We start from the raw sequence: 21,091 nt of genomic DNA, 5'->3' as shown, positions 1-21,091 counted from the left end.
GATACTGTGTACCGTTTTCGGAATATTTTGATTTGAAAATTATGAAGTAATAATTGATGCTGGTATTAATGATAAAGTTCTAATAGGTATACCTCTATTTTCTCCAAGTGTGCCATGGAAATCTGACGTTTATTGTCTGTTATGACGATAAATCAACAATAATTAGAGTTTTGAAACCTTGTTTCAATTTTTCAATTTTCAAAAATGCGTAAATTTTTTTTTTCTTCAACGCCCTGTATCTTGAAAACGGATGGCGTTACAAAAATTTTTTACTAAGCAAACCCCAATTATTTTTCAGTTTTTCACCTACCCTAGAGACGGGGTTACCTTTTTTTTGAAACACCCTGTATAACAGACACAATATGAAATATTCCCCAACAAGTTCATCAGACTAGTTCTCTTATCGACAGCTTGCTAAAATATGTTGAATAACTGTACGAATTTTGTTCTAAGCCGTGGTGACAAATCGGTCCCAATTTAGAACAAAAACTGGATTCTTTTGGTCGAAATTCTTTATGGGATAGTGCGAATAGTACTCATCCCGTTATATGGTGGCAAGCGTTGTTACATCGCAGCCACTTATGCCAATTGCCTCCCGAATTTTAAATGGATTTTCCACCTATTCAAGAAACTGGTCTTTATACGGCAACGTACATGCAAGCAAGCGAAATATATTATCACAGGATAAAATTCAGAAGTTGTTGCTATTCATTTAAATTTGGTTATAAACGAAAAACAGATACTCATTTACGATGCTAGACCAGATCCAATTTTAGAAGAGACTGTCAAAAATCATGTTGTTTTATCCGTCCAGGATGATGAGGCGGGGTTCGAGTCTGAATCAGACTGAAGATTCAGATTCAGATGAAAATATACCACTCGGCGCTTTGGTTAAATAATGTGCTTTCTACGTTTGAAGTTTCGGTTTTGATACTTTGAATTATTAGATAGGTAATAATTATAATTTTTGACCCTATATACATGTTTGTAGTTATATCTTAGACAGATTTAGCCATACGGCTCACACTCCCTCTAAGGGGAAAATTGACTCATCCCAGATACCTACGGTATCAAAAGGATTGAGCTCTGGTGGGACTCTTTCCGTGTTATCGAGCCCTAGGTGACTTGGTATGCAGGTGTATCTCCCAGAAATTTTCGTACACATCTGGCCGTTGCAAGTAGTACAACTTTCTGCATGGTCTTGTAAATATGTTCATTTAGACCCAGCCTTTTTATGCTTTCGATTAGGTTCTTCGGAATGACTCCAGTAGTAGACATAATAATAGGTATCGTCTGGGTACTTTGCATTCTCCATTGTCTTCGTATTTGAATTTCCAGATCTCTGTACTTGGCGATCTTTTCAGTAAATTTACTACGTAGGTTATTGTTGTTAGGTATCGCCACATCAATTAGTGTTGTTTGTCTTGTTAATTTATTAACTAGTACGAGATTTGGTCTATTATGTGCCACTGTTTGGTCTGTGAGCACAGTGCGGTCCCAGTATAGCTTGTAGTTGCCATCCTCAAGCATACTCTCAGGGACGTATTGATAATACGGGAGATGGTCCGTTTGGAGGAGTCCCAGCTTGATAGCTATCTCTTGATGAAGAATTTTTCCCACTGCGTCATGCCGTTCCTTGTATTCAGTTGCAGCAAATGCCTGGCAGCCCCCTGTAAGATGTTGGATGGTTTCTTGGGCTTGACATCCATATCGGCATCTGTCGTTTTGAACCTGAGGGTCTTTTATGATATATTTCAGGTAATTTCTGGTTGGTATAACCTGATCCTGAATGGCCAGTAATCAACCCTCCGTTTCAGGGAACATCTTTCCTGATGTCAACCAGTAGTTCGACGCTGTATTGTCGACATAATCTTGGCTGACCTCATTGGGATGTCGCCCGTGCAGAGGTTTACCCATCCAGGCGCGCACTTTTTCGTCCTTAGTAAGGTGGTTTATGCGCATATCTGGTTCCCTCAGTTTGATCGGTGTTGTGTCATCTACTGCGCAGATAGCGTGGTGTAGAGTAGATGTCTCAGCCTGCATCTGAAAATAAGTTCTTAGATTAGCAATTTGTTTATCTAATTGCTCACCTATGTCCATAAGTCCTCTTCCTCCTAGATTCCGTGGTAATGTTGTTCTTTCTACTGCACTTTTAGGGTGGTGTTTCTGTGCCTTGGTGAGGTGTGTTCGTATTTTTCGCTGAAGATTTTCTATATCTGTTTTTGTCCACTTAACAATACCAAATGAATAGCTAAGCTCGGAACAAGCGTAGGTGTTTAGTGCCTTAAACAAATTTTTACTGTTAAGCTGTGAACGAAGCAGCTGTTTTATCCTTCGTATAAACTCAGTAGTTATTTCAGTTTTCATTTGCTTATGGTCAATTTTCCGCGCCTGCTTTACTCCAAGATATTTGTATATATCATTTTCACCCATGGCCTCGATGTTCTGGCTATTGTGCATATCGAATCCACCTGGCTGTATCTTTCCTCTGACTATATTTAAAACGCGGCACTTGTCTAGTCCAAAGTGCATATTAATAGAATAGACTCTCGAGTAGAAGCCATTAATTTCAAATCATCCATATACAACAGATGATTAAGCTTCGCTACTACAGTATTGTTGTTTTTAATGCTAAAACCCGAGTCAGTGGAGTTTAATAGCTGTGATAGGGGGTTCATAGCTAAACAGAACCACAATGGACTCAGCGAATCTCCTTGAAACAGGCCCCGGTTGATTGCGATATTTTCCGTTTCGATATTGTTTTCACCAGGTATTTGGAGGTGAATTTTAGTTTTCCAACTTGTCATTATATGCCTTAAAAAAGTCACTATGTTATCATCGACTTTGTATATTCTTAATATATTTATAAGCCATTCATGCGGCACTGAATCAAAGGCTTTTTTGTAGTCAATAAAAGCAGTAAAGAGGTTCCTTTTTTTAGTGAATGCCTGGTTAGAAATGACTGAGTCGATGATAAGTTGTTCTTTGCAACCCATAGAACCCTTAGCGCATCCTTTCTATTGAGGCTCTATGATATTGTTTAAAGCACAGTGTTGGTAGATACGCCGGGTTATACAGGATGTGACCAATTTATACAAAGTTGGAAGACAAGTAATTGGGCGGTACTTGGCTGGATCTTGGGTGTTATTTTGATCCTTCGGTATTAAATAAGTGGTTCCCTGAGTTAGAAATGATGGTATTTCCTGCGGGTTAGAGATAACATGATTAATTAATGTTGATAAGCACTCATGAATACTCCAAAACTTCTTAAGCCAGAAGTTCTGAACTCCATCTGGTCCAGGAGATTTCCAGTTATGAAGCTCTTTGATGATATTTGAGACCTCTTCAATAGTGAATGGTTCGTAGTTAGCTGTGACGTAGTGGTGACAGTTGTGCGTCGTATCTTCTATCCAGCCAGCATTGTTGTTAAGAGCAGCTGGTGTGGAAAGTTGATTTCCCCAAAACTCATGAATCTCTTCTTGGCTTGGGTAAGACTTGTCGACGCTTTCTCCGGTGGAATTGAGTTTTCGGTAGAACGCCTTCTCAGAGTTCTCAAAAAGTGCGTTGTCACATTTTCGGTTGTTACTAACTTTATACCTTCTTAATCGTCCTGAATAGACGGAGAGTTTTTGTTTTAATTTATCCAGACACTTTTGGGCTGTGTTATTTTCTGGATCGTATCTCGAGTGTCTTGCAGTGCTCCGCATTATTTCTTCAGCTCTCTTAATGACTTTTCTACTTGTTACACCTCTTATATATTCTGTGATTTGACCAATATCCCTACGCAGTAATTCAATTTTTCCGAGAAGTCTTTTTTCCCAGGGTGCAATTCTGTTACCAGTCCTTCCGTTATTAGTACCTCGTCGTGTTTTGATCTTAACGCCCATTACATTAGCAATTGCTGTTGCTGCACAGTAGATTAGCATATGCAGATACTCCAATGTGTGGGCTTCTACGACGTAGTTGGGTAGGACTTCAGTGTTCACAATTTGTAACAGCGCACCTAGTTTCTTACAAGAGTTTATTCGTGGTAGTGGTGGTCTGCTAAGTGGATTTGTTCCATTAAACTCTTGTACGGCACGAGCCATTTCGTTTGCTAGACTATCGCGCAACTCGTTGTTTTCCTGCTGTGTATTGTCAGGTTGAGTCTCTGGTATGGGAATTTCAGGAATCTGCTCATCAAGGATTTCATTAGGGACTTTATCTAAAACTAGCCCTTGGTTGTTAATCTCCCGTTCGACTTCGCTTTTGATCGTATTGCGTCTAGCCTCTGGGATAAGGTTGTTTCTTATGATTACCCGGTATTGATCTGATACACTTTGCTCCGATACTTGAATATCTGGGTACTCCCTGCAAAATTCGGCATACAGCTGTTGTCTGTAGCCGATCGTTTCTTGACCGAGGTTTGTCACCTTATAATAGAAGCGCAAAATGCTTTCGTTAATGGCCACAGTCCATTTCATGCGCTGCCTCGGTCGTCCCGCTTGAGTGAGCGCCGGCTGATGTTCCAGCGCAACACCTTCAGCGAGTGGAGCTCTTGCTGTTGTTTGGCTCGCTTGTGGTTGTTGTTGTTGTTGGGCTGTAGCTGGTTGTGTGACAGGGGCCCGCCTCCTCAACACCTTGCCACCGACGTCCCGCATGCTGTCACGTCCAGCGCCGGCTCCAGACGTGCCCTGGCGATCCCCAGGCAGCGATCCTAAACATAAATCAGAATTCTCCATATTAATAGTGTGCATTTTATACCTACTGCCAGGTGTCAGTTTTTGTTCCACGGCAAGTATCCCTGCTACTCTCTGGGTATTGGCGCTACGAATACCCAGAAAGCATCCCCCATTCGTAGGGGGCCGCGCCTATTAGAAGAACTGACAAAAAACTCCCACAGGCTATTATTATTATTATTATTATTATCTTTACAAAAGTTTAAAATTGATATTTTTTCACGTTTCAAGTCTCAATGAAAAAAATAGTTAAATGTTCCCATTTTTTCCAATTTTTCCAATGGTCTGGAAAAAACCTGTTTTTTCCCCAATTTTTCCCGTTTTTTCCGACATGATAAATCTCTAGTCCCGCTTGGCACGTCCTCATTTTGTATATGTTCCCTCAGAGATACCCCTAACATAGCTCGTCAGATCGCCCTCTGTGTCGTTCTCAATCTATTGGCTGATACCTTTGTAAGTGTCATGGTCTCCATTCCATAGGTCATAACTAGTAGAATACAACTGTTGAATACCCTTTTCTTTAGATTTATTGGTATCTTTTTGTTTATCAACACATCACTGAGTCTTCCTACTGCTGCCGAGATAGTACATATTATGATAATATATTATTCGACTCATATTCGGAAGACGAGAAGAAATATGTACATCCGGTTTTTATATAATTTTCGGTTAAGAAGTTGTAACCGGAAGAGATGCATTATAGTCGCAAAAATATCACATGTAATATATCTATTGGCCCGTATTGAAAAGTCGAACTAGAATTATTAGTTCCGGTTTTGATGTCATTTCCAGATAAAAGTTTATGATCGGAAATTTTGCAAAAATGACACAAAAATAGTGAAATCGTATATCAATCGATGCAAAGTTACACGAAGGGTTTAAATATCGACTTCCAGTTCTACTTCCGGTCTTCTTCTTCTTAAGGTGCCTATCCGTTCCGGATGTTGGCGACCAGCATGGCTATCCTAACTTTGCTTGCTGCTATTCTGAATAGTCCGGTTGTCGATGTATTAAACCACTTTCTCAGGTTTTGAAGCCAAGATATTCTTCTTCTCCCTGGTCCTCTCTTTCCAAATACCTTGCCTTGAAGAATGAGTTGCAACAAGCCATATCTCTGTTCATTCCTCATAACATGGCCAAGATATTCTAGTTTGCGCTCTTTGATTATGTTAATAATCTCGCATTCCTTGCCTATCCCTACTTCCGGTCACGTCAGATATTTAAGGGATGGTTTATGAGAGAGAAATTTTACAAAGTGTATTGATCTACACTCCGTTTCAAACGTTAGAATCAGTATGGTTGTATATTGCAAGCGGGTTTGCCATTCTGTGAATTATCATAAATAAATCCTCCTTTACTATTCCACAGCAGTTAACAGCGATAATTCTCTACAAATATCTGACTAATACTACCTTTCACGACCGTTGCCGTGAAGAGCGGCAACGTCGTCAGAAAATTGTCATTTAGTTAGTATGGGGCTATCCTTGTACACTGCATCGCATATTTAAAATACACTGTAAATGGAGTGTAAAAATGTGTATAATCCAATTATTTTTTATTATTATTAACTAAATTATCTTTTTAAGGTTTCGAAGAAGAATCTAATGGAAATTGTTAAAAAACTAATGGTTCACATGGACAAAGCCGAAGGAACCGTTTATCGAGACGAACTGCTTAGTAAAATTATTCTAATTTGTTCTCAAAATAATTATCAATTTATTACTAATTTTGAATGGTACGTCACTGTTTTAGTGGAATTAGCCCAAATGGAATTCGGATCAAAACAAGGTAAATATTAACTTTTATGAAGAATTTTACTTCTTTCTTTTATTAGATACTTTTTTGGTGTTTTGTGTAAGGGCAGTATGCCTATCGAGTTCCGCTCGATACAGTGGCGGATCAACGGGGAGGGAAATGAGGAAATTTCCCCCCTAACAAGCTCCAAAATTAAATAAAAAATTGTTGAAACATAAAAATGCATTAGCTGACATGAAACTTAAACCTTCTTCTTCTTGTGCCACTCCTATCGGAGATTGGAAATCATCAAGGCTACCCTGACTTTGTTTACATCTTACCTAAAAAGTTTATTAGTGGTGCAGCCAAACCACTCACTCAAATTCCGCAACCATGACATTCTTCTACTGCCTGGATTCCGTTTTCCTTCTATTTTTCCTTGCATTATATTTCAATAAACTTAAACCACAGACAGACAAATTCAACCAAATGAACACGCCAGTTAGGAAAGTTAAGAGAACTTAATGCATATAAGTTATTATTTATGTCTTTTATATAGTTTGGTTTTATATCTTTTGGTTGGTGTTCCACCGTAAGGTAAATTTCCCCTTCAAGACAAATGTATATAGATCCGTCACTGGCTCGATATGCATACTGCCCCTGATGTAATGGTGTTGCCAATATACCATCTCTAACATATTCTATGGAGCAGTTTTTCTAGAGTCTTCAGTGCACATGACATAAAACTTATCAGCCTCAGGGACAGCTTATTTCTTCGCGGGTTTTCAGATTTTGATATAAAAGCCACCCTTGTGAGCTTCCATGCTTTTGGTATGTGGTATGTATCAAAGTCCTAAGGTAGTCTGTGGTATGATACATAATTTTTTTACAGGTCATTTCCCTTGTGTAGAAATATTGGATAAATCCCGTTCGGACCCGGTGTTTTATTATGGCTCAACTAGAAGCCATGTGTATGGTGGTATCAGTTTTGTTGTAGACTGAAAGTGCACTCTGAAAAGTTCTTTCGGGTCTATGCACCATTCTGAGTGTATTCGTCTGACTCCTTTGGGAGTGAGTAAATACTTATCTGAGGGTTCTTTGAAAGAACCTTATAGAGTATAGAGCATTGACATTTTTGGAGTCTGTTCTATCTACTCGTAGTGCTTTCTCGAGGACTTTCATTTGTGTCTCTTCAGTTTCTTACTATGTATTATTCTGCTCTGTATTTTCTCCTTGTTATGAGATTGACAAGCATCTTATTAATTAGATTAATTAATTAATTATTTTAATTGCTACTCATGAAACAAAACCAAAATTTAATAAATTTTTTTAATAAAAAAAATGTGTGTGTACTTTGCACGCACGTAAGAAGTTATACTTGTATTATATGAGTTCTTAAAAATAAATATACTTTAAACAGTTTGATTTAATTTTTTTTAAACACCAAACTAATTTTGTGCTTACTACTTTCAAAAAAAGTATAGGATTGCACTGGATTCGAACTCAAGACCTGTCGATCTCTGGCCGAATGCTATACCAAATACGCTACGAGGACTGTGTCTGTATCGGTTCGGACGTACCTAATGACAATTCACGGTAACAAACAGACAAGGTGAATAAACATATAATAAAATGTTTTAATAATACTCATCTTAGTCCTGAGGAAGACAAATCCAAAGACACAAAAATTATAAATATATTTACTAAAAACAGTAATATATTCTTTTCACACCTTTTCTTGCACTGATATATTTATACATAACTAGAAAGATTTAGTAACTAAACGCCATACTGTCTGTGTGCGCATGCGCGCAGTATTATGAAATTTTACTCACAATCGCGCCTAACGAAGTATAACTTTAAAAATATACTCAGGGTTACTTGATTGGATGTATTACCTTTATTTTGTGGCTTCTAGTATTTCTCGTTGCTTGCTTTATCCAGGACAAAACAGGGAAAATAAATATACTCAACATCATAAATTTTATAACTACTATTTATGTATTTATATACTATACCATGAATATAAAAAAATTTCAAATTTATGCTAAACTTTATTCTGTTGTAAACTCTCTTATCTAATAAAAAAACTTTAATTCTATTATCTCCTTTTGTGAACCAAAATTCATTCAATCGAATCGGTAAACTGTTCTTATTATTATTTAAAAAAATAAAATTTAATTTCCACTTTTTAAATATATTACTTATATCTTCTATGAATTTATTAATGAATAATTTATGCTGTAGGACTATTAAGTTGACAAAAACAAATATGGTATGTAATGCAAAGCAACTCTCTCTTTTCACAAATAATCTGACTGACCTTTTCTAACGTCCTTATTTCTTCTGCTGGATTGTGTTGTTCCTAGTTATCCCACAACGTGCTCCTCGGATTCTGCAAACTGTCCTTCTCCTTTAAACTGTTTCAAAAAACGGCACTCGTTCGAATTCTCTCCTCAAATTAAAATCTCTGACTCGATAAAAATAATATCAATTTTTAGAATTCCAAGTTTTTTTTCTCAGCTCGGTATCTCATGTAAAATTTATATAATACGGCTACTCGTTCTAGACAGAAACTGGAATCTATTCGAACACAAGGAGTTTGTACTTCTCGACTTGATCACGATTTCGTCTCACACGAATTTGCTTCCACGGCCACCAAATTAACACACTTTACACAAAAATTGTACTTTCAAACTCGACTGATGGCTTTCGATGGTAATTACACAATGAATTCCTCTTTCTTTCATAAATTTGAAACTCACCACTCCATTCTCCTTCCATCGGTCTCCTAGCCAGCCAAGCACAAGCATTCTCCACACATCATATCCCTACTTTTTTTTCTTGAGAACAAATAGTATTGTATACAAAATTTCTTTTTTGTCAATTTCCAGGAGATATTAAAATTAATTTTACTTACACTCTAAAAAAACCCTCTATTCTAAACTAAACAAAATTGTTTACCATCGTTTCTTTCTAGGAAACCATTTAGGAAACACAAAGTTTCGTAGAAACTTTACCGCTAAAACTTTTTTCTTCCGCGAAAACTTACGGCTAAATTATTTTGTTTACAAAATTTGACCATATACAGGGTCATGAAAATTTACGGTCTCGTGGTCTTTGACACAAATTATTTTTTTAAATTCTCCCCATAAAAATTATTTAACAGTATATTAGGTCAGAGCTTTGCGATAATCGCTCCACGCGCCTGATTTTTCAACGGTTTGAAATTTTCGTTTGATTTCTGTCCTTTGATTTGCAAGGTTGTCATTCTACCAGGGTACTTTCCTGTTGGAATTCCTTACTATCTCCGGATAATTCTCTTGGAACACTGACATGACAACCTGCCATGCCTAGGTCCAGCGTATGTCTTATCGTCATTTATTCTCCTAAGTATTTAAATATTTCTATTTTGTAGAATGTATACTGTTTAATTTTTATAAAATACTAGCTGACCCAGCGAACTTCGTACCGCCTTAGAAATAAATAAATAAATAATTTGTCAAAGTTCAATAAATAAAAATTAACAGAAAAACAAAAAGTACTAAAAAATATTATGTAATATAAAAGTAGGTATTAGTTTAATTCATTCTGATAAGCAATCTTTTTTGCGGTGCGTAAATATAAAAAAAATGTCGGTTTTTCAGCTCGCGATTAATTTTCTATGTCCGAAACATGGACACTCCAAGTTTATTCCGCAAACTCCCAAAAAACTTGCTATTATAAACGTTACTACTACGCTCGATACATACATAAACAAATATATTGCTATTTACTGAGTAAAAAGTGACACCGGTAGACGCCTGGCGGGGGTAACTTGTCTAGTGATTATAATTGGTCGGTTATCGAACACGATTAAAAATTATTAAATTATTAATATGGCTATTAAAAAATAGGGGTAGATGATAAAAGGGGGAAAATTAAGTGGTGGATCTATTTTTAATTATTCTTCTTCTATTGACATCATAACCCTGGATGGATCTTTGCCTGTCAGGCTACGTCCTTTCATTTAGACCCCCTTTATATCCTTCTCATCCACTGTCTTACATTCATAGTTTTTAGGTCGTTTTCTACGTCAAACAACCATTACGTACTGAGCCTTCCTTTTTTCCGTCTGCCTATCGGTTTCTATTGTAATATTTTCGTTATTGTTTTTGTATCTTCTTGTCTCTAGAGATGTCCCAGCCACGACAGTTCTTGATTTTTCACAAATCTTACAATATCACATATCACACACTTCATTTAATTCAATAATTTCGTCGATTAGCGATAACTTTAAGATCATCACATGATCAAATGTATAGTTTACGATTCTATAAAGAACATATAGACAAACATTCATTTTTATTTATATAGAAGAGGTAAATATTTAGATTGCTATTAAAAAATAACGGTTGGTGATGGAAAAGTGAAAATTTAGGATTGTATGTATCTTTTGGTTCTACATCATGTAAAATTGAGAAAAAACAGTTGGTCCAAAAAAATAAAAAAAATATCGGGTGGGGGGGCAACCCCCATTTTCACTTAGGTTGCTCCTACCAACTCAGAAACCTTCCGGGGTTCATGCACAACAACTTCGCTTAAGAAATGTATAGTGTACGAAAGGTGCATACAGACAAACATTCATTTTTATTTGTATAAATCAATTATATTTGCTTTTTGAGATTAGCACATGGTTCGGCTTTTCTTTATTCGTTTAATCGTCTAATTTTTACTTCCTGTGTATGAGTCTTCAGACTTAGTTCTTAACTTTTCGTTACTTGTTGCTAATACCAAATTATCTACATCGGCTACTATTTAGTAAATTCCTGTTATAAGGCAGACTTTTTAGTTATTTACCTTGGTTAGTATGTATATCAATAAAAGATTTTCTAGTCTTAACCTATACTGCTTGTTAATTTTTTAGGTCATGTCATAGGAGCCCAACTTATGGATGTATGTATAAGGGTTCAAGCCATACGAGCTTTTACAGTTGCAGAAATGGCGCAGATTTTAGACGTTTATACCTCAACATCACAGTTTACTATTATGCAAGAAGTTCTGTACGCTGCAGCGTGGTTATGTGGAGAATTTGTCAGGTGGGTTAAATTTTGATCAATCAAGCCAAAATTATTTGTTGCTTAATAATAGTCAGATTGTCAAGTAAGATACACTCACCGGCACAAAGAACGGGAACCCTAAAAAATGGGCCATTTTTAATGACTTGTATTTCCTAAACCTGATATCCGATTTAAGTAATTTTTTTAATATGTTCAATATCGCTGTAATAATATTGTTGCTAGACAGGTACATTGTCATTGTATACAGAGTGTACGAATCAAACTATGTTTTTTTCTCAAACTTTGTAACACCCTGTGGAATGTTCCAGCTTTTATAAAATACTGAAATTAAAACCCAACTATAGCCCCAGGTTTTCTTAACATTCTGTTTTTTTATTCATTCGCTTATGTTGGATAATAAAAAAGTTAGGCACTTTAACAACTACCCCTGTTTTTCGTCAATACAGGGTGTTTTTAAATAAGTACGGCAAACTTTAAGGGGTAATTCTGCATGATAAAATAATGGCAGTTGGCTTTATAAACGTATGCCCGCAAATTCTTCGTTTCAGAGATAGGGGGTGTTGAAATTGTTCTTACAAACTGTGGGTATAAACATTTTAGATATATCCCGTATGCACGCAAATGGTGAATATAAAATTCTTACATGTATTCCAAAAAATGCGCAATAACTACCTCTTAAAATCTACCAAAGTTCATTTGCATATCACAAACCGTTTTAGAGCAATAAATAAATCGTCAGGTTGTGAGAACAATTTCAACACCCCCTATATCGGAAACGAAGCATTTGCGGGCATACGTTTATAAAACAAACTGTCATTATTTTATCATGCAGAATTACCTCTTAAAGTTTGCCGTACTTATTTAAAAACACACTGTTTTGACGAAAAACAACGGTAGTTGTTAAAGTGTTTAACTTTTTATTATCGAACATAAGCGAATTAATCAAAAAACAAAATGTTAAGAAAACCTGAGGCTATAGTTGGGTTTTAATTTCAGTATTTTATAAAAGGCACTCTGCCGAAACAGCTGTAGTCACTTAGTTATAATAAATTCTGTGGAAGTATAGAAAACAAACGTTTTCAGTGTTTTATTATTAGATAAAATGAACTTCCATCAAGTAACGGTCGAATCCATCAATTATTTTATAAAAGCTAGAACATTCCACAGGGTGTTATAAAGTTTGAGAAAAAACAGTTTGATTCGTACACCCTGTATACAGTGACAATGTACCTGTCTAGCAACAATATTATTACAGCGATATTGATAAAGAATAAAGCTATAACATGTTAAAAAAATTACTTAAATCTGATATCAGGTTTAGGAAATACAAGTCATTAAAAATGACCCATTTTTTGGGGTGCCCGTTTTTTGTGCCGGTGAGTGTATAATTATAGATAAATATCTATATAAGGCAAAACACATTGGTTTCAAACCTTTCGCTTGAGACACATGGGAATTGGACTTTTTAGGATATGGCTTAGTTTGTCAAATGATGCCCATGTAAAGCCTATTCGCCTCTGTATTTCAAGTGTTTGATTGTCTCTGCTTATTTTGATCTCGTGTCCCAGATATTTATAAGTGTCTGTTGTATGGTATTATTGTCAATAATTATATTTCCACGCATTACGAGATTTGCCATAAGTTTTATTTTTCTCAAAGTTTATTTTTAATCCTGCTCTTACAGACTTAAGCGAAGGTATCATAGAAACTGTATCCTGTAAGTTATCTGGCAATTAATACAACATCATCCGCAAACCTTATATGATTTAATCTCTCTCAATTTAATGTAGTAGTTTTAACAATATTTTCGAGATGAAAGTTGTAGAAATCAAAGTTTAATAAGCAGATATGTTAGTTCTCGATATATCTTAAAATATGTAGGAATATTTGATGGTGGTTTCTAACCGTTGGGAGCGTTAACTGTGATTATAGGTGACGTGGTACACTCTGGCGGTGCGGGGGCCATCTTATATGTATTAGACCAAGAGGCAGCGCTGAAAAATCTCTTTGAATTTACTAAAGCTAGATTTTTCACAGTTGATTACTGTGAGTGTTTAGAGAAACATACTGCGGTCGGTCAAGCGGAACGTAGAACAGGGGTTACTGAGAGGGTATGAAAGTTGCTTTCCTACGAAGGTAATTAAATCCATTTACTAAGGCTGTATAAGGCTGACCTAAAAGTTATTATAGTCGGTCAGCTGTATGACGGGACAGAGCCGCTCGGTCGGCCCCAATAGTCGATTGAGGAAATGAAGCATTTTGGCTCGCAATTTTTTCGTCCAGCGTGGATTTACTTGAAATTTTCACAGAAGGTAGGAAATAGTTTTTTCAAGGATCATTTTCTATATCATGCCGCTATCATACGCTAAAACCTTGGGGTGGTTGCCACCCCATCTCGGGGGTGGGAATTTTTTATTACATTTTAACCATGTAATTCGATGGAAAAAGTGATTCTAAGACAAAAATGTTTTTTACATTTTCTTCGTAAAACTAATATTTTTGGAGTTATTCGCGCTTGAAAATATCAGTTTTTCGACGAAAAAGTCGACTTTTTTAGAGGGTTTTTTGAGAATACCTCGAAAAATATTCTATATATTTTTGGCGATAAAAAGTTTCTCCAAAAATGATTTTGATAAGACTGTGTAAATTAAATTCCGTAAGATCCCTTAGTTTTTAATTTGGGCGGGTTTAAAGGGCTCGAATAAGGGGGTGTTTGCTGGTAAAGAGGTTTTAAACAGCTATATCTGGCTAACTATTCACTATGATGAAAATCTATGCACAGGGTAATTTTAGTCATTAAAAAAGCTACATGTTGTTCTGAAGTTATTTTCTTGTGGCATTTTTTTTTCTGAAAGCTCTGATTGTATACCTGGAAAAAGATTATTTAAGTTTTCCTCGAAAAATGCAAATTTTTACCATTATTTGGCTTTGAATATTTCAAATTATGCATTTGACGAAAAAAGCTAACCTTTAACATGCCGTATCTCGGTTTGTATTGGTCTTAAAGATATTATGGAAAAGAATTTGGTTTGTGTTACTAAAAGATACAATTTTGATATCTACAGTTTTTTTTGATTAAATGCATATTTTTCGAGGTATTCTCAAAAAACCCTCTAAAAAAGTCGATTTTTTCGTCGAAAAACTGTTATTTTCAAGCGCGAATAACTCGAAAAACTCGAAAAATATTAGTTTTACGAAGAAAATTTAAAAAACATTATTTTCTTAGAATCACTTTTTCCACCGAATTACATTGTTAAAATGTAATAAAAAATTCCCACCCCCGAGTTGGGGTGTCAACCAGCCCCAAGGTTTTAGCATATGATAGCGGCATGATATAGAAAGTGATCCTTGGACTATTCCCTACCTTCTTTGAAAATTTCAAATAAATCCATGCTGGACGAAAAAATTGCAAGCCCAGATGCTTCATTTCCTCAATCGACTATTGGGGCCGACCGACCGGCTCTGTCCCGTCATACAGCTGACCGACTATAATAACTTTTATTTATATTTAATTTAGAATGTGTGTACTGATTTTCAGCCTTAGTAAATGGATTTAATTACCTTCGTAGAAAAGCAACTTTGATACCCTCTCAGTAACCACTGTTCTACGTTTCGCTTGACCGACCGCAGTATGTTTCTCTACACACTCACAGTAATCAACTGTGAAAAATCTAGCTTTAGTAAATTCAAAGAGATTTTTCAGCGCTGCCTCTCCGTCTATATGCGTTATGTGTGATTTAAAAAAAAAAGAGATTATTTTAAATTTTACTATTAATTTTTGTATCAATACATTATTACAAATTTGCTATAGATACTTTATATAGTAGAAAATATCTGATATAATACAGTTTAAATATAGAAAAATACGAAGGGATTTTAAGGCCGACAACCAAAGTATGACGTCACGACTGTCATATTGTTATCAATCTGTAAACAAAAGTTGAAAAGCCAGAATTTGTCCAATATCAAGCCTTTTTAATTCCTATAAAGTTGATATTTGGCTTCCTCTGCTTTTTCTGCTAAGTATAGTATTTTTTAAGATAATAGGTACTACCACAATTCGGTCTTAAATTTCTATGAAATATATACCCGATTTCACCAACGATACCTAAACAGTTGCCTTATTAAGGGGGGGTATGGTTTGAAATATTTAATTTTTTTTATTATTTCAAATAAAAGTGCATACTTTCAAGAATACACTCTGAAAATTTCAAAATAATCGGAGTAAAATTACCAGAGATACAGGGTGTTGAATATCCCTACCTTCGACTCGCTTTGCCGCGACTTCGCGCCAGCACGCTTGAGCGTAGTGAGAAACGTTAAACAACTGTTCGCCTTCTCTTTTGTAGATTATTTCTCGATTCAAAAAACATATTCCAATGTGCATCACTTTACGATTTGGCAGACAAATAAGAAGATGAAGATGCAGTTGTCAAAACTTTAAACGCATTTTTCTCAAAACTGATTTTTCAAATGCGGTGGACATTGTAACTGAAAAACTACTAGGCCGATATACCTGATATTTTGCACAGATTTTCTTTAGACATTTCATGAGGTAACAACGTCGAGATATTTTTCTTTTTTTGCTTATTTTTTGTTCAACAATAATAAATCTGTTGATTTTCACAAAATTTTTACCAAAAATTTAATTTTTTTGATTTCTGAGTGATACCAAAAATTCAAAAATCATTAAAAATAAAAAAACTCGACGTTGTGACCTCGTGAAGCTCATAAGCTAATAAAATCTTTTTGAATTTTTTGTTTCGTATGATCGAGTTCTGATGTCCACCGCAAAATCCATTTTTTTTTTGTGAGCTGCCTGTCAAAATTTGTCACCAATGGATTATTTTTCAATATTTTGGATTGAATTTTTTTCTAACATAGGGGTGTATTCTGTAACATTTCCGTTAAATTTAAGAGGCCTCTAAAATTTAACTTTTAACGGTCCTCTAAAACTTTTCGGTTAGATTGTCATTCTGTAAACACATATTATAAAGGACCGCTAAAATAATATTATTTTAGAGGAATCCTCTAAAAGGTTTTGGAACAAATACGGCAACGTCGCACGTTGATCGTTTTGAACTACTTTTAACCTAGAAATTGACCGAAAACTGACTGTTAGAGGAAGGTTAGAGGCCAAAAACCTTAAGAAGAAGAAGAAATTGACAGTTTCCTAGAAAATAATATTTATTATATTTAATTATTTTTTAGTAAAACTCATATTTACCAATTAAACATTTTTATTTATAAAGTTATACATTAAAATATTGCTGAAAAATTGCATATCTTATTTCTTCTCCCCTTCGACACTAATTTTGGTCAAATGGTCTATTTTCAATAACATTAAGGTCATCTTATTAATCTGCATCTGGTTATAAACCTTCTGAAACTTTACCTTTGTAATCATTTGGTACGTTTTGTAATGTTCCACAATAACTTTAAATAATTTTACCTGCATTAATAGGATTTAATTGCTTTGACAAACATCTTTGACTTCCAACACTTTTTCAATAACATCTCTAGGTACTTAGTCTTAGGTAAGGTACCTACTTCCTTTGAAATGGTAATTGTAGTTATTTACTTTCAGGTCAATTATTTACTTTGTGTTTATGCTGTAATCTGAAATCAGCTCTACAAAAAGAAACAAACATTTGAATTTTGTTACTTATAGGTGTAGTGTGTCAATTGTAAAGTAAAAATGAGACTTACCTTTCATTATTATTTATTAAGTACTTCTTCACCAAATACATTATAAAAAGCCATTTTCCATGTTTAAATATTTATCTCCAGTATAATACAAGAATAACAAACTACTATTCATACAAACATAACCCAACAAAAATAATCAAACCACATTTAACGGACTGCTAAAAATTTAGCGGGTACGTTTTGACATCCTCTAAAATATTTTTATTTAGAGGGAGTTTTAACGGTTTAGGTTATGATTTTAACGGATATATGATTTACAGAATACCAAAATATTTTTAGCGGGCGCTAAAATTTTAGAGGCCTCTAAAATTTAACGGAAGTGTTACAGAATACACCCCATATACTTTGAATTGTACTTAATCTGCTTATTTAATTTAAAAATAAAATAATTCTACCATAGCTTTGAAAAAAATTCACAAAAATGTGCTTGATATGCTGATTTCAAACCATACCCCCTCCTTAAGTAATTCTTATCTATACGCTGTGAGCTTGTACGTAGAGGGGATATTTATAAATTCGCGAGCGCCAGTAGTGGCAAGTTTGTAAACGTTTACCGGAAATTTGACATAAATGTCAAAGTGATTAATTTAAAATAAAATTAAAAACATTAATTATAAAAAATATTAGTTGGTCAAAGCTGTGGTATATATTTTTACCTTAAATATACTTACGTTTTAAATACTGAATTTACGTTTTTTTTAATGTTCCGTAATATGTAATTATAAATTATTCTTAGCGCCATCTACACGATAATTGTGAAAGTATCCGAAGTAAGAAATTAATATTTCATCAATAGAACGTCAAAATGATTAGCAAAATCTTAAAAAAATCTATTATAATTTAATTACTTTTTACCGTTGTAAATATTAAGCGATAACAATTAAATAATAAATTTAAAAATTACCGGTGAAAGTTGAATTAGTAATCCGCCAGGAGCGACACCAGCGAAGCTCAGAGCGTATACGCGTATAGTGCGAAGCTCAGAGCGTATAGTGAAAGAGGGAAAGAGGGTTGAAAAGAAGAGGTGGATTTCATTACTAAGATAGGAAAATATAGAAAAGAAAAAGAACTGAATTTATCGCCCGTGGGGAACGGCTTACAAATTATGTCACCATGATAAGCACTGTCGACAAGTCATATCCCCTCCATGTCAACCCTCCCACCGGATAGAGATAATTATAAGATGCGTTTAAAGATCGCCCTGATCTTCAAGATACAAGGTCAAGGTGATTCTTAAAGACAAATTTGGTCACAATGAAGGCTCTTTAATCAAATATATTATTGTAGTAATAAATTCAAAAGTTTTCAAAAATACCAATCAAAATACCTCCTATTGTGATATCAGGCTTTACGTTTTGGGGTTGTAGCAGGGCAGTCTGCTATCTCTTGGGCCTATGGTATCATTTTCGCTCCGACAGTGGAATTCGATCCCTGGCCTTCTGCGTGGAAGTCAGATACTGTACCGTCTGAGCTATCCCACCCACATTGTGTTGATTTGCTGTATTTTCATACATTTCTTCTTCTTTATGTGCCTTGATTGTTTTCAAGCGTTAGATATCGTCGTATTAACAAGCTGATGAAATGTTTTTCGGTCGGCAGCTATATGAAACAATTCTTCGACCGTTCGACCTGTCCATTGGCCAATGTTACGTAGCCAGGACAGTTGTTTTCTTCCTACCCAGCGTCTTCCTTCGATTTTACTCTGAATGATCACCTGAAGTAAACGATATTCAGATCCTCTCATTATATGACCGAAATATTGAACCTTTCTTATTTTTATGATTTTGATCAGTTCTCGCTCTTTGTGCATGGTCTCTAGCACACATTCGTTAGATATATGTGCTGTTCGCGGGATTATGAGCATGGGACAGTAACACCACAACTCCAACGCTTCCAATTTGTTAAGATTTTTATTTTGGTTGTCCAGGTTTCACATCCATAGAACAAAACAGACCAGACGTAGCACTTCAAGACTCTTAGACGTATGGTCAATGACAGACTTCTATTGCACAATACAGAGCGCCAGCTAGTAAAGTTTTTCGTGCAAGTTCTATTCTGGGCCCTGATTCTAATTCAAATTTCGACTGAAAACAAGTCGCAATCAATATGGCGACGTTGAAATGCGACTGTGCCAGCCTTGTGGATTTTAGTTGAACCAACGAAATGACGTCATAAAATAGCGACTATCGAAATTAATAGCGACTCCAAAAAAGTGGTTGATATTATAATTTCGAGTCGAAATTATTGTGACACGGACATGAATGAATGGCCGAAAGCGAGGTTAGGTTTAGTTTAGGAGATGTGTTTTGTTTGTTTCTTGCAAGGAATACTAAAGCAAAACTTATTAATATGGCTGGGTTTTATGGAAATTTGCTGGTTTTGGAGGAATTAGATAGCATAGTATTAAATTAGAAACATAATAAATATAATAATTGAGAATTTCCACAACGTGAATTATCAACTCAATGAAAGATCTAAGGTAATAAACTGGGAAAATTAGTATAAAACAAGGAAAACGATGTACCAGCTATTTTATTGCTGGGCATACTGGAATCAAATGTTAAGATTTCATATATTAGTAATATAGCTATGCAAAGTCCGCAGAAAGTGTGCTATTTGGTTTATAAACAAATTAGCGCTCCGAAATCTTTTTTTCGATTATTGCTCTGTAACTCAGAAGATTTTAACTTTAAACCAAAAACACTCACATAAAAATTCACTGTAATTTAATTGTGCACATAGATAATTTTTTCCGATTTCAGTCGGCGGAAATTTTCCTCGGAAAATTCGGGGTTTCCAAACAAAATCTTTAATTTTGAACTAAAATTTTAGGGCAGTAATTATTTATCATTAATTAAATAACTTGGTGACAAATATTTTTTGTTATGAGTGTCTTGAAGATATGAAAATTTGTATGTACAAAGAGGACCGGAATAAAAAGGTAATGGTTCAAAGATTGAAATCCTGTTGTTTATAACTCTGTCGCAAATGCCAGTCAAATTTGACCGGTTATACCTGGAACCACTCCTCACAATTCATTTTTTTTTTCTTCGAAAAGGGCACAGCAGCCGTGCCCTTTTCAACAGCGTTAACTTAATTTAATTTAATCTAATATTTTCTGAGGGGTTCTATTTGTTTATAACCCAAAAAATTGTTTCTTTATAACATTCCTGAGATCGCTCAAATAGTCCAATTTCAATTCTGTAAAGTACGTTGAATAGGTATAGTGCTTTTTTATACGAAAATCATAGTTATTCTGGTGTATCATAATCTTTCTGGTTATTATTTGGACCGAAATTTTTTAATTAACATTTTAATTATTGCTAAGCTATTGGTTAGATTGTCGCCGGTCTCCTGATATACAGAGAGGGTCTAGATAATGGAATAAAATTATTTTCTCTAAAATGGACGATTTTAGAGAAAAATCCCGAAACAGGTCGATTTTTATTTTTATATTAAATTTGTTTGGCATATATTTCAAACTAGTGACGTCATCCATCCGAGCGTGATGACGTAATCGATTATTTTTTAAATAGGAATAGGGGTCGTGTGGTAGCTCATTTAAAAAGGCGTTCAATTCTCTATTCAGTATTATAAACATTAATATCATTATTTATACAGAGTGGTCAAAAAAAATTTGAATTAAATTAATTGACGCAAAAAGAATGTATGTAATTTATTTAAATCAAAATACATTCTATTGCTGTCAGAAAATAGAAAAAAATGTTTATTTGGCAAATAAAACATTGCTTTTAGCTTAAATTAAATGTTCAAACTGCCAATAGGTAGGAGGGAGGCTGTTTGTGATTTAATTTAAGCGAAAAGAAATGTTTATTTGTGAAATAAACCTTTTTTTCTATTTTCTGACAG

At 34.8% G+C, this 21,091-nt stretch overlaps 1 protein-coding gene and 1 long non-coding RNA gene across 3 annotated transcripts in view; one reads left to right on the top strand and one right to left on the bottom strand.

Moving 5' to 3' along the window:
• The window catches only part of LOC114339188 (AP-3 complex subunit delta), a 164,356-nt gene that overhangs the window by 62,166 nt on the left and 81,099 nt on the right, over window positions 1-21,091 (top strand). For both annotated transcript variants that reach the window (XM_050647191.1, XM_028289815.2), the window contains 2 exons: window positions 6,305-6,506; window positions 11,359-11,530. In XM_050647191.1, coding sequence (XP_050503148.1) covers window positions 6,305-6,506; window positions 11,359-11,530 — 374 coding nt within the window. The remainder of the gene's footprint in view (window positions 1-6,304; window positions 6,507-11,358; window positions 11,531-21,091) is intronic.
• LOC126882315 (uncharacterized) lies at window positions 16,735-17,558 on the bottom strand. The gene is made up of 2 exons (XR_007697271.1): window positions 17,222-17,558; window positions 16,735-17,143 (listed from the first exon to the last, which is right to left on the bottom strand). It is a non-coding gene; the product is annotated as an uncharacterized LOC126882315 (long non-coding RNA).

The sequence above is a fragment of the Diabrotica virgifera genome, chromosome 3 (assembly GCF_917563875.1).
Source record: "Diabrotica virgifera virgifera chromosome 3, PGI_DIABVI_V3a".
Taxonomy (NCBI): domain Eukaryota; kingdom Metazoa; phylum Arthropoda; class Insecta; order Coleoptera; family Chrysomelidae; genus Diabrotica; species Diabrotica virgifera.
Note: the sequence above shows the minus strand (reverse complement) of the source record. Positions and strands in the feature narration are given on the sequence as shown.